Raw genomic sequence first — 13,522 nt, 5'->3', positions numbered from 1 at the left:
CTAGAGGTCTTCTATAACCAATTGTCTTTTGCTAGGTGGAACACCTATGTTGTGGATGGCCATGACGTGGAGCAGCTGTGTGAAATCTTTTGGCAGGCAACTCAAGTGAAGAACCAACCTACTGCTATAGTTGCTAAGACCTTCAAAGGCCGTGGTATTCCAAGTAAGCAAATGTTCCCTCTATCCCCACGACAGGAGAGAACTGACACAGGTTTGACACTGACATTGGCATGGGCTGAATGAATAAGCAGTGTTGTTCGTGGCTGAATGACCAATTTTCCTTTGTGACTGTGTGTACTGGACTTCCTAGACTTGCAATAAGCTGGTGATATCTTCTCATTTCTAAGGTGTGAGGGCATGTTCCTATGCAAACTCAGTTCCTTGAAATCAGAGGCTACTCTATGTATTTAAGTAGAGAGAATGATTTTTTTTCCATACAAACTTGTATTTCATATGAGTAGAGTACTCCTAGTGTGGAAATTCCCTTTACTAATATAAATCAGTTACTTACCTTAGCCAGGTGCCTGGAGAACAGATAATAAAACGTATGTCTTCTGGGAAGAAGGGTGGGGGACTCTTGGGTCAGAATGGTGAAGCATTGGCAACCTTGGCCAACGTTTTTACTTCAGGGTAGGGACATATTTCCAGAAATGACTGACATTTAAAAAGCAGCATCAAAAAAATTTACTTTAGAGAGTAAAAGTTGCCTGGAACACTGAGTCACACAACTAGGATGTGTCAGAAGTGGACTTGAATGCTGGTTTCTCTGACTTCGAGGGAAAGTCACTCCCCTCCCCCCCTCCCTCTACCTCTCACTTGGTCCTTCACCTGGGAACCCAGAAACACTACAAAATGGCGTGGGTATTGTACCCCCACTGTGTACATTCTGGCTCAGGCTCTTTGCACCTCTTGCCTACACCCTTGTGGTGGCCTCCTTGCTGCTTCAGGTCTCCCAACTCTAGAAGTGATCTAAAGTATGGGTTTGGCCATGTCACCATTACTTAATAAGCTCCAGTGGCTTCCCTCTATTCAAAAATAAAGCCTTCTGGCAACCTAGACCCATTTCCCCAACTCTGCCTCTTCACTAACTTGTTTTTCATGCCTAGAATGCTCCAGTTTTTTTTTTCTTGGTTTCTCTTTTTCCTGCAAGACTCGATTCAAATCCTATCTTCTCTTCCAGTCTACTCTTCACCCCAAACTGTTACTATCCTCCCTCTGAGATTGCCTTTCTTCTACTCTGGAAATAGCTTGTATGTACCTAGTTGTTTGCATGTTGTCTTCTGCATTAGAATGTGAGCTTCTGGAGGGCAGGAACTTTGAGCATAGCACATGGTGAACTTATTAACCTATTAACATAGTAAGCAAGCATCGGCAGTGGTTGACTGCCTCCTGTAACTAAAATGGGCTGTTGGGAGCTTTGCCCCCTGGTGAGTAAGACATGCAGATGTTGTTATGTAATGATTTATAATTTAGCAAGTGCTTTATTTGCATACATTCACGTTTGAATTTCACAGCGGCCCAGCATTTGCCCAAGGTCTTAAGGATGGTAAGCGGCAAAGTTGGCTTTAGAATTCACACTCTTCGGATTCCAAACCTACAACTCTTGCCACTGCTAGGAGTGATAAGATTTTGTTGCTGAGCAATGCACAGAGCTTTCCGGCTACTTTGGCAAGGTCTTTTCTCAATTACCAGCTGCTACCAGAAATGATCGCTCATATTGCACCAAGCTTTTAAGCCTCGGTGATAGAGAAATGTTTAGTGAACTAAACTTGAAAACAGACCAGCTGACTGTTGAAGGCCCATCATTTTCTAACATCGATGCTTTATCTTTGTTCAGTTTGCTGATCTGTGTTTATTGTTTGATTCTAGGCATTGAAGACGAAGAAGACTGGCATGGCAAACCTATGCCAAAGGACAAGGTGGATTTCATTCTTAAGGCCATCGAGAGCCGGATACAGAGTAATAAGAACCTGATTCCTCCACTACCTGTGGAAGATGTCCCTGAGATCAATATCATGAATGTGAAGATGCCTTCTCTACCTGCCTACCAAATTGGGGACAAGGTAAGCTAGGATGATAGTTTTTAAGGATTAGTGGTAATAAACTAAGTCACAAGGTTAAAATTAAAATTCTTTATTTGTCTTGTAAATAGGCTCTTTCAGTACTGGTTAATGAGCAATAAAAATAGCCTCTCCCTCTCTCTTACGGTCTAGTAGTTATTCTATGTGGTCCTATTTACTTGACTTTGAAATGGCTAAGGAAGAATTAAGGAAGCATTCTTGCTGCTGAGTAGTGTCCTATTTTCACCTTGGACCGAGTACCTGTTCACATGCATTTGTGGACTGCTTAGATACTTGGGGCTCTGTTTTGATCTTTCGGATTCACAGCTCTTCAGAAAGCCTTTCTGGATTTCTCTTCTGCTCGCTAGTGTTCTTTCCCTCCTTGGATGATCCGAAGGAATATTATGTGTTTGACATGCTGTAGCCCCAAGTTTACTGTCAGCTTCTCTGGAGCAGGGCATCTTAAACTTTTTCTACTCATAACTCCTTTTTACCCAAGAAATTTTAACATGACTGGGTACATAGGTATGCAAATAAAACATTTACTGATAATAAATCATAATTTTGTGAACCCCCCCCCCCACAGGACCCCATATAGACTAGTGGTCCACAGTTTAAGAAGCTGGGTTCTAGAGCAGGGGACCTGTATTGTCCCTTATTTGACTCTGAATCCTCAATGCCTGCTATGGTATCTTGCACATAGTAGGCACTTAGAGCTGGAAGGAACCCTCCAGAGAAGGGAAGAAACTGACCTAAGTTCACAATTAGTAAGTAAAAGGGCTTTGAACATGGGTTTAAACCCATGTCCTCACACTTCAGATCCTGTCGTCTTTCCATTACATTTAATAAATACTTGATGAATTGAATTCAGGGGTTGAATCAGCGGATCAAAACCAATATTGATAGTGATCCTGCAGTTTTTGCAGCATGGGAGTTTTGAGGTTCATATGTCAGAATCCTACTTGTAGTAAAAAGTAAAATAAGCAATTGTGCTTATTTTGTATGTCAAGGAGTCCACCATATATTAACATAAGATGATACTACTTTTTTCCCACTTTTTTATTTGCTTGGGGAAACTGAGTGTATTTGGTGTAGGCAGATGCTTATTTTTCCTTATCCTTAGTGATCTCCTTTTAGAGTCTTGAGAATGAATGAATTTTAGTCACTTTTTTCCTAGATGGGGATTTATTAACAGATTTAGTCTCTTGGCAAAGTCCCCTCGCTGTACATCTGTAATCTATCACCCTTTTTTTTCTAGGTGGCCACCAGAAAAGCCTATGGTGCTGCCCTGGCTAAGCTAGGCCATGCAAATGATCGTGTGATTGCTTTAGATGGAGACACGAAAAATTCTACCTTTTCAGAGCTGTTTAAGAAGGAGCATCCAGAACGCTTCATCGAGTGCTTTATTGCTGAGCAGAACATGGTGAGTGTCGGTTGCTGCAGGTAGCTCTCAGAGCACATGAGTTACTCTTGTCTCCTAACTCATTGCTTTCTCTGTTATAGGTAAGCGTGGCACTGGGCTGTGCCACTCGAAACCGGACCATTGCGTTTGCCAGCACCTTTGCTGCCTTCTTTACCAGAGCTTTTGATCATATCAGGATGGGGGCCATCTCTCAAACCAATATCAACCTTAGTGGTTCCCACTGTGGCGTCTCCATTGGTATGAACTGTCTCATACCTAATCAGAATTCTATCTTTTCTTTGTTTTTTTATTCTTAGTTCCAGCGAACTAATTATTGTAAAGTATATCCATAAAACCATGAGTCCGAATATATTTTGTATTTGTTTCGTGTGGGAGTGGAGATGGTGCAGGGTCCAGACCTACATCCCATTGATGTAGGGAACTTCTGGTGTGAAAACTCTCTCCACAGATACAGATCAGCAGCTGATCTATAACTGATAACTTCTCAGTATCCTAGATGAGTCTCTAGGCCTGCCATTTGTTCAGTATTATGCAGCTAGTGTGTGTAAGAGGCAAGACTTGAGCTGACTACAAGGCCAATCTTCTATCTACTTTACCATGTAACCTCTTATGTTTTAAATAAGTCTTTTGAAAGAAGAAGTCATGTGATCTTGGCTCATCAAACTACAGGCAGCCCATTAGACAACCTATTTCACTGTTTTCAGTTTCAGTAATTATAAATTAGCCTGTATTTATTAGGTGCCATATATATGACTATTGTGGTGCTAGATCCTGTGAATGGATAGAAAAAAATAGGATAAGTCTCCTGCTTAAGAATCTACCTGGGGAGGCAAAGCTAAGTTAAACAGAATCTTTAGCAAAGAATTAAATGGTTAAACGATTAAGGGATGGATTGTAAGTACATGAAAGAGATCAATATAGGAAGAGGAGATGGGGTCTGAGCTAGGCCTACAAGGCTTTAGCTAAAGGGAGAAGGGAAGCCATCCGGGTAGGGAAAATAACAATGGCATAGAGGTGAATATGGTGTTTTAGGAGGACACTGAGGAGACCAGCCTTATTGGTAGGATAGAGTCCAAAAAGGGTGGCTCTAGAAAACCAAGCAGAAGAGTTTGCACTTAAATGTGTGACAGACAATAACTAGACATCGTAGGCTTAAGCAAGGGAATGACATAAGGGTGCTTTAGGGAAGTTAGTTTGATAGTAAAAGATAGGATAGGCTTAAGAAGGAAGAAGTGAAGAATAGCAAGTAGACAGGTATTACAATTATGTAGGTACGAGGTAATGAGACTCTGGACTAGGCTGATAGTGATAGGAATAGAGAAAAAAAAAGTGAATTTGAAGCATATTGGGTAGCCAAGATTTCTAGCCCAGGTGGGTAGAAAAAATGGTGACTGAAATGATATGGTTTGGAAGTTGAAGCAATTTTGATTGGGACAGGGGAGTGAGTCATTATGAGTTTAGTTTTAAAAGTGTTTCAATTAAGATAATGGTGGGATATCCAAGAAGCAATGTCTCGTAGATAGTTTATAATCTAGAACTTGAGGGTAGGTGAGAGAGAAGCTTTGGGAGATCTCTCCATGGAAATTAAGAGAGAAGATGCTATGTTTGAGTGAGAACATGTGGAGAGAGAAGAACAGAAAACCAAAGACAAAACATTTGAAAGCACTTAGGTAGAAGGAGAAGGAAGAGAGGAGACAAGAAAATCAAGATTGTGCTGTGTAGAAGATGCCAAAAGAGGAAGATGGTGGATATAATTCTTTATTTGGAGGCAGGAAGTCCTGGTTTTGAAACCTACCTTAGACACTTAGCTGAGTGATTCTGATCCTCAGTTTATTCATCTATAAAATGGCGATGATAATAATAATACCTCCTTTACAGGAGTTAGAGCTGGGACTTAGAACTGGAAGGGATCTGAGAGCACATCTAATCTAGTCCAGCCCAGCCCAGAGAGATGAAGGTGACATGCCCAGTCTTATAGAGCTGAGGTTCAAAAGAGGCCCTTTGATCTCAAACATGGTTATCTTTTTTCTACTATACCTAGTGTACCAACTTGTGAAAATTCATGTGTAGATAATGTGTAGAGATAATACTTCCAAGATATGCTAAAGAAGTGTGAGCTGTGAGGGATCACACTTCAAGGAGATGTGAACGTTCAGTGTCAAGTGCCTCAGAGTGAGCAAAAATAATGACACTGAATTTGGTGATTTAGGTGATCACTCCTTGGTGAGTAATCACTGGTGTAGACCATATAATCATGGAGTTGATCATTAACAACAACGATGATGATGTTAGTTAACATTGATCTAGCACTTGAAGATTTGTGTATATATCTCCAAAAAAATCATTTCAGAAGCAAACTGGGTTTCTAAGTAGTTTAAAAAGTTTGCCTAGATACTCTTCCTGAGCTTGAGTATATTAAGAGGCAGAGGTGGCCAGTAATTTGGGCTATGTGTCTACTTAGATCAGATTCTGATCTTGCACAGGGGTTGGGCATTATTTTTTTAAAAAGGTATCTTGTGAAGCTCAGATAGTACAGTAGTTTAGTTGTTTATCCCCTTCCATTATTTCCATGAAGGGCTAGAGAGAAGTTAGCCTATTGAAGAGAAAGAAGGTAACCCTACTTATGAGGCAGGAAGACTATAACTAAAGAAAGCTTTGGAGACCTGAACAGATCTGGCCTCTGTATATCCCTGGCACTGTGTATTCCACATATAATAGACATTATTGGGAGAATTGGATTGAAATGGTTGGTGCTGGCCTGAGCTAAGTTCTCTTTTTCTTATGATTTCTCTCAGGTGAAGATGGGCCCTCCCAGATGGCTCTGGAGGATCTAGCCATGTTCAGAACTGTTCCCAATTGTACTGTTTTCTATCCAAGTGATGCTGTTTCTACAGAATATGCTGTTCATTTGGCTGCCAATACCAAGGTATATTTATAGCAGAGATTCTTAACCTGAGGTTTGTGGACTTGTTTTAAAAAATTTCAATATAATTGATTTTTTAAAAATCATATATAATTTATTTTATGCATTTAAAAACATCCTGAGAAGGGGCCCATAGGCTTTACTTAACTCTCACAAAAGAGACCCTCAATTTAGAACGATACTGGCTTAGGCAAAAGATGCTTCTTAGGATCACAGGTTAAGTAAGAAGGGACCTTGAGAGTTCATTTAGACTGGCCTTCTCATTTTACACAGATGAAACTGAGGCCCAGTGAGGTAATAACTTGTCACTTGGAAGTAGTAAGTGATTGAGCTGGGATTTGAATCCAGGACCTCTTACCTTCCATTTAATGCTTTTTGCACCCTTCTGGTCTCTGTTACTAATTTGGGATTAGATTTTATCTCCATAAGGCAGTCAAATCACCACATTTGAGGGCCTTGTAGATGAGACATGCTTGGTAGTTGGCATTGATTTATTTCTTTTTCCTGTAATTTGCAATCTAATGGATTACTGACACTGAGCATTGGATATCTCTTATGTATGTATTTATTTCTGTGTTGTTTCCCAGTTAATTAGGAAACTCCTTGAAGGCAGCAACTGTTTTTTGAGGTTTTGCCCTTCTTTGTGTCTCTAATGCTTGGTACGGAACTTGGCATGTAGGAAATAGTTAAGAAATGCTTATTGATTTGGTTGATTATATGACTAGAAGCTTAAGCAATTAAACGAAGAACACAGATATACAAACATTTCATACTCTCATTGCTAAAGACAAATTATTAAGATTGAGCATTTCTTCCACTGAAGTCTTTATTATGGACTCGGTGGTTTTTGACTTAATTCTGAAAGGCTCTGCCAGTGGAACACAAATTGTTGATGCCATTGAACTGGGCCCAACCATGGATGGTAGGTTTCTTGTCTGAGGACCATCCAAGCTAAATTTGGAGAGTTGGAGAGGGGAATTAACCGTCGAGCCACAGCAGCTTTTAAACAATAGTGTTTGAGGAATGAGACTATATTAGAGACTTTTGAAGTGCTAGACTGAATATTGAGCTCTTAAATATCCTGGGCTTCTTTATTGTGATGTGTGAGCTTATTCATGGGTATATTAATTAGTTAATATTAATAATAATGCTTCATTTTGGTGAGAGGAGTCAAGTCATGCTAACTTGTCCCAGAATTACCTTAGTGATGGTAAAAGTGTTTTTCGTATCCATCTTGTCTGAATTGTATTTGCTGAGTTTCCATCCAGCTCCCCATCCCTAAAGGAGGAAGGCTGCTTCATGAAAGACTTGCAGATATAACAGAGTATCTCAGGTATATCTGTCAGCTCCAGTGGATATTTTAGCATGTAAAGGTTTTCTCTGATGGAATTAACTGGGTGCTTCCTTTGTTTTGTGTCTGAATGGAAAGGCCATTGTAGGAATGAGTTTAATTAGATGTTTCCTTGTCAGTTTTTTTGCCCAGAATACAGACTTCCTTCACTAGAAGAGACTGGCATTAACTCTTACTAGCTTGCTCTTCCCCCCCCACCTTTTTCTTTCTAATTAATAATTTTTTTAAAAAGAATTTATAACTTTGATTTCTGAAATATAAACTCTTGTTTTTATATTTACTTTAGGGAATGTGCTTCATCCGAACCAGCAGACCAGCTACCTCAGTTATTTATTCTCCCTTTGAAAACTTTAAGATTGGACAGGCCAAGGTAAAAAAAAAAAAAAAGGCTTTAAGTTCTCACTTATTTTCTCTCCTTTTCCTGTGGATGGTTTTCTGTACTTCATTCTCTCCTGTGATTAGTCCTTTCTGTTCTGAAAACTACTTTTCCTCATTGCAGCAAGCCATCGGTTGCTTCTCCTCATGGAGGGACATCATTCAAGTGAATAATTTAACTCTAGCTTGAATCGAACAGTTCTTTTATTTTCCAAATTACTCACAAGCCTAGTCTACTAGTTGAATTCTAACTAAGCAGCATCCCTGAGGACTGCTTCTTTGGGGTGGGAGGAGGAAAATTCATTTTTCTTGTCTGTAGCAGCTTCCAAAGGGTTAACACATTCAGATGTTAGCTTCAGTTATTTCAGAGATGACAATTATTTATGCCAGTACTCCAGTCTATTGCTAAAAAGTCAGTTGACTGTTTTTAGAATTGCTATAAAAAAGCATTTTTAGAGTCCATTGCTTACCAGTAGGCAGCTTAATAACAATACTCTAAATCAGTGGTGTCCAACTTAAGTCTACACAAAGATTCCTGTAGTTGCCTATTGAAAGTTTTTTTTTAAGTGTTGTGTTATCTATATGAAAGCATTTCACATTTATATTTGAATCTGGTTCAGTGGCACTTGGGAGTGTTATAGACTAATGGGCCACACTGGGGCTTGACATCTGTAATCTAAATATTTGATTTAGCACTTAAGATTCATGCTAATTCTAATTTTTGTAGTATGTTACCTTTAGCTCAACCTGTATATGGTGCACATGTTTTTAACTTTTGTTCATTTGGAGATGATGCCTGTCATTCAGAGGATCTACATTTGTTTCTGCTCCCACATCTTTTATATTTTTAACCCACCTAAGAGATAAATCGTTTGATAATGATTTAGGATGTGAATTCATGTAACAGGTTATGAGTTTAAGGTAAGTGTATATATATGTGTGTGTGTGTGTGTGTGTGTGTGTGTGTGTGTATGTGTGTTTGTGTACACAAGTGAGAGAGAATCAAAACACACAACAACATAAATATAGATGTATGGCCATGGATGGCTTATGTGCTATATAAAAAAAGGCAGAATTTTTAGAAAGACAAAAAGGGCTGATTTTCAAAAAAGACAAGTATATCCCCAAACTATGGAATGAATGGCCCAATATGAATCAAATACCCATGTTACTACTAAATATTGCAAGATCCAGATTCTTGATTCCAATAGATCACAGGTCTCTGCAATTAAATGAGCAGATAGCAAGGAAAAGCTGAGCCAATAGCCCCACAAAATTGGAAAAAAAAAAACCACAGTGAAAATTTCTTTTTAGTGCTGTGTCACTTTGAAGAGAAATATGTGGAAGCAGCAAATAAAGAGGTCTCTTTCTAGAAGTTTGGCGATTAGAAAGGGAGAGAGGTGGATTACTTTGTCCTTATGTTTCCTCAGGTTTATGGTGTATGTGGTTTGGGGTTTGTATTTCAGCATAAGGAAGACCTGAGCATGTTTGTAGACAAAGGGAACAACGGAGAGGGGAAATTGAAGGCTTGAATGGCAAGAGTTTCAGGGAAAAGCTAAGTTTCAGTCAAATTGAAGGAGGAGGTGGAGGAAGAAAAAGAATTTGGAACCAAAAATAAAGTTAAAAAAACAAAACTAAAGCCTTCTAGAATGTAAGATGCCATCTATATCCTAACCTGTGCCCCTTCTATTTTTTAACATTTTTACCAGGTGATCTATCAGAGTGCAGATGACAAAGCCACAGTTATTGGAGCTGGAGTTACCCTCCATGAAGCTTTAGCAGCTGCTGCGGAACTTTCTAAAGAAGGTAATACATTAAGAATTGAGAATTATATTACACACAGAATTTTTTAAAAAGAATTATGTTATACATCTGAGTAAAGATAATAAGACTTTGTGCCTGAATTGGTACATTCCTTGGCTGTTCTTTTTATTTTCACTTCCCTCCTTCCCTAAATATACTGACTCTTAGCTCTCCTTTTGGTCTTTCAGGCATTTCTATTCGAGTCATTGACCTATTCACCATCAAGCCCTTGGATCGTGCCACAATCCTTTCTAGTGCCAGAGTAACAGAGGGGCGTATTATTACTGTCGAGGATCATTATAAAGAAGGTGAGTGACTGATTGAAGCATTTTCACTCATGTGCCTGTCTGAAGAACTTTTTGGTAAAGTGATACTGTGTATGGGAATGGTACTACAACTTTAAGGTCAATAGGAAATCAATTTTATAGGAGATCAATTTCTAACCTGTAAATGGTCAGACAAAAAATCTAGAAATAATGCTGATTTTGGAGACTGATGAAAACACTAATTCCTTGAATTTATAAAAAATGTTAAACTGGGTCCAGGCCTTTCTTCACTGATCACTATTCTGGAAACTTGATTATCAGTCCCCTCTCCAGCCGCCCTCCTCCCCCCTCCCCCCCCCCCCCCATCTACTAGGCAATATCGAGTCAAGATTTCAACAAAGTGAACTTGCTCCTAGGATTTGAAATGCTAACTACATAGTACTTCTGCCCCTTCTAGTTCTAACATTCTCCCAGGTCAGAGTAGTAACGAATAGAGTAGTCTCTATAGAAGCTGAGACATTTTGTTATGCTCTCAAGCTGACTTTTTTCTCTCTTTTCTAGGTGGTATCGGGGAAGCTGTGTGTGCAGCTGTTTCTGGTATGCCTGACATCAGTGTTCATCAGCTGGCAGTGTCTGGGGTGCCTCGAAGTGGAAAACCTGCAGAATTGCTTGATATGTTTGGTATCAGTGCCAGATATATCGTAAATGCTGTGAAATCGATTGTGGCCAGCTAAAAAAAAAATCAGCATTGTCAGCTTTGGTTTAAGAAGTTGACATCTTTGTGGGGTTTTTGAAGTCATAGTTTCAAAGATGTGAAGGTTTTTAATAACAAGGGCAGCTAATGCCTTTTCTGTTTGTTGTTCAGCAGCTCTAGGTTGTTTAAGTTGTTGTTGAAGTGTGGATTGTGCATAGAAATGCTGCTATAACTTTTCACTATATAGCGTGTAAGAGTTCTGATAAGTCTAGAAGTAATGGGAGTTGGGGGGAGAAAGTAGAGAGAACCAGTTTTTGAAGCAGATGGGTGTACTTATTTGTAATTTCTAAAAGTGTGATTTTGCGTGTGAAGACTGAACAGTGTGGATGGCAAAGAAATTCTACGATTCTTTTTTCGCAGCTCAAACTTTCACGAAACAATAGCATACCTGTAACTTCCTGAACAGTGGATTAATGAAGTTGCCTCTTATTTTCATAAACTGCTTACATTTCAGGTCTCATTTTCTGGGACCACAAAACAGGCTTAAGATTTTTTATGATGTACAGCTTCCTTTGCTATATTCCTTCTACAAGGAGATTATGCAAAACAAACAAACAAAACCAACCCACTAGTTCTGGTCAATCTATGCCATCTTGTGGTTATGTGTTGTGAGCTCTCTTGACTGTTAAATTTTCTAGATGTCCAGACTAAGACTACTTACTTAATTATAGCAACACACTTGAGGATGTGAGTTAACAATAAAAAGGTATTAAACAATTGATGTTATTTATTGCTTTGGAATCTGCATTCTTGACTTAGGTCAACTTTCACTGTCATCCCAAGTGAATGTTTCTATCAAAGAGTAGAAAACTGAGTTTTACCAATTTCCAGTTCTACCAAGAATTTTTTCTTTAAAGCCTGAAAAAAATGGGGTTTTATTTTTTTCCAAAAAGTTATACCAACTAATTGCTGTTTGTCTAATTATGACCTTGAATGTCCTTCCATATGCCTCTTTGAAAGTGGCATATATGTGGAGAGGATCTATATTATTAAATAGCAACCTTTCGATTTTGAGTACATGATAAAGGTGGGACTTTGCCTCCAGAACTTTCTGACTCCAAATCTGGATACTTTATCCACTAAGTCAGCTCTTCTTTTTCCCCTCTTTCTTTTTTTTTCATATGAAGAAAATTTTTTTTATTATAGGTTTTTATTTACAAGATATATGCATGGGTAATTTTTCCGCATTGACAATTGCAAGACTGTTTGTTCCAACTTTTCCCTTCCTTCCCCCCACCCCTTCCCCCAGATGGCAGGTTGACCAATACATGTTAAATATGTTGAAGTATAAGTTAAATACAATATATGTATACATGTCCAAACAGTTATTTCTCATGACCCCTTTTCACCCAAAACATTTTTACATGACCCCAGGTATATAGGTATATTCAAATACACACACACACAAATATAGGTATATATAAATCAAACATTTACTGAAAATAAACAACCCCTACATTCAGTTACAAGACCCCATGCCATGCTACCCCTCACGTTTGAATAATACCCTCCTGGTTTTTTCCCATATCCTTTTGTTCTTGTTAGTATTTTCACCATTGGCCCTTGCTCCAAATTTGCAGTTGGTTAACTTTTTTTCTTATTAAATAATAGCTTTTTATTTTAAAAATATATGCAAAGATAGTTTTCAATATTCACCCTTGCAAAACCTTGTGTTCCAAAATTTTCTCCTTCCCTTCTCTTCACCCCTCCCCTAGACTGCTAGGGGAGGTCTAGCTATCTGGAATGTGCAATTCTTCTACACATATTTCCACATTTATCATGCTGCACAAGAAAAATCAGATCAGAAAGGAAAAACATGAGAAAGAAAACAAAAAGCAAGCAAACAACAAAAAAGTGAAAATACTATATTGTGATCCATATTTAGTCCCCACAGTTCTCTTTCTGGATGCAAATGCTTCTATCCATCACAAATCTATGGAATTGGCCTGAATCAAGTTGGTTAAATTTTACCAAAGATATGTGAGAGTTGGCTACTAACCTAAGTAGAACAAAATATGTACATAGCCACCTATCTTTAGAGCAGCAAAATGATCCTGAAGCAGAGTACCAGGCCTGGAGTTCAAATCTAACCTCAGATACATCTGAACTGTGTGATCCTAAGCAAGTCACTTCATCCTGTTTGCTTCAGTTTCTTAATTGTAAAATGAGTTGGAAAAGGAAATGGTAAACCATTCCAGTATCTTTGCCAAGAAAACCCCAAAAGGGGTCACAAAGAATTGGAAGAACAAAAAGCCATGTATTTTAAAGTTTATAAAGTTCTTGATTTATTTTGACATTCACAACAACCCTAGTAAAATAGGTGCTTTTTATTTTATAAAAGAAACCTGGGCTGAGCTTACTGAACTCACTTGTCCAGTCTCTCAGCCCAGTATCTGAGGCTGGATTTGAACCCTGGTTTTATTAACTTCAGGGCCAGCATAGGATCTTCTACACTAGGATTCCTTTTTTTTTCCTAGTTCATATACTAAAGCCATTCTTTCTCAAGTCCAAAGCTGTTGACTGTTGTCTTGGAAGAAATGGGCCACAGAATGGGTAACTCAACAACA

The 13,522-nt window shown here is 38.7% G+C and overlaps 1 protein-coding gene across 1 annotated transcript in view; it reads left to right on the top strand.

Moving 5' to 3' along the window:
- The window catches only part of TKTL1 (transketolase like 1), a 35,397-nt gene extending 23,725 nt beyond the window's left edge, over nucleotides 1–11,672 (top strand). The window contains exons 6-14 of the mRNA XM_051968164.1: nucleotides 36–163; nucleotides 1,870–2,063; nucleotides 3,319–3,483; nucleotides 3,564–3,720; nucleotides 6,279–6,409; nucleotides 8,044–8,127; nucleotides 9,842–9,938; nucleotides 10,124–10,243; nucleotides 10,763–11,672. Of these exons, the coding sequence (XP_051824124.1) occupies nucleotides 36–163; nucleotides 1,870–2,063; nucleotides 3,319–3,483; nucleotides 3,564–3,720; nucleotides 6,279–6,409; nucleotides 8,044–8,127; nucleotides 9,842–9,938; nucleotides 10,124–10,243; nucleotides 10,763–10,935 (1,249 nt within the window). The 3' untranslated portion in view covers nucleotides 10,936–11,672. The remainder of the gene's footprint in view (nucleotides 1–35; nucleotides 164–1,869; nucleotides 2,064–3,318; nucleotides 3,484–3,563; nucleotides 3,721–6,278; nucleotides 6,410–8,043; nucleotides 8,128–9,841; nucleotides 9,939–10,123; nucleotides 10,244–10,762) is intronic.
- The last annotated feature ends 1,850 nt before the right edge of the window (nucleotides 11,673–13,522 follow it).

This window comes from Antechinus flavipes, chromosome X, assembly GCF_016432865.1.
Source record: "Antechinus flavipes isolate AdamAnt ecotype Samford, QLD, Australia chromosome X, AdamAnt_v2, whole genome shotgun sequence".
In the NCBI taxonomy this organism is placed as follows: Eukaryota; Metazoa; Chordata; class Mammalia; order Dasyuromorphia; family Dasyuridae; genus Antechinus; species Antechinus flavipes.
The sequence above is the reverse complement of the archived record's forward strand: the minus strand, read 5'-3'. Positions and strand labels throughout refer to the sequence as shown.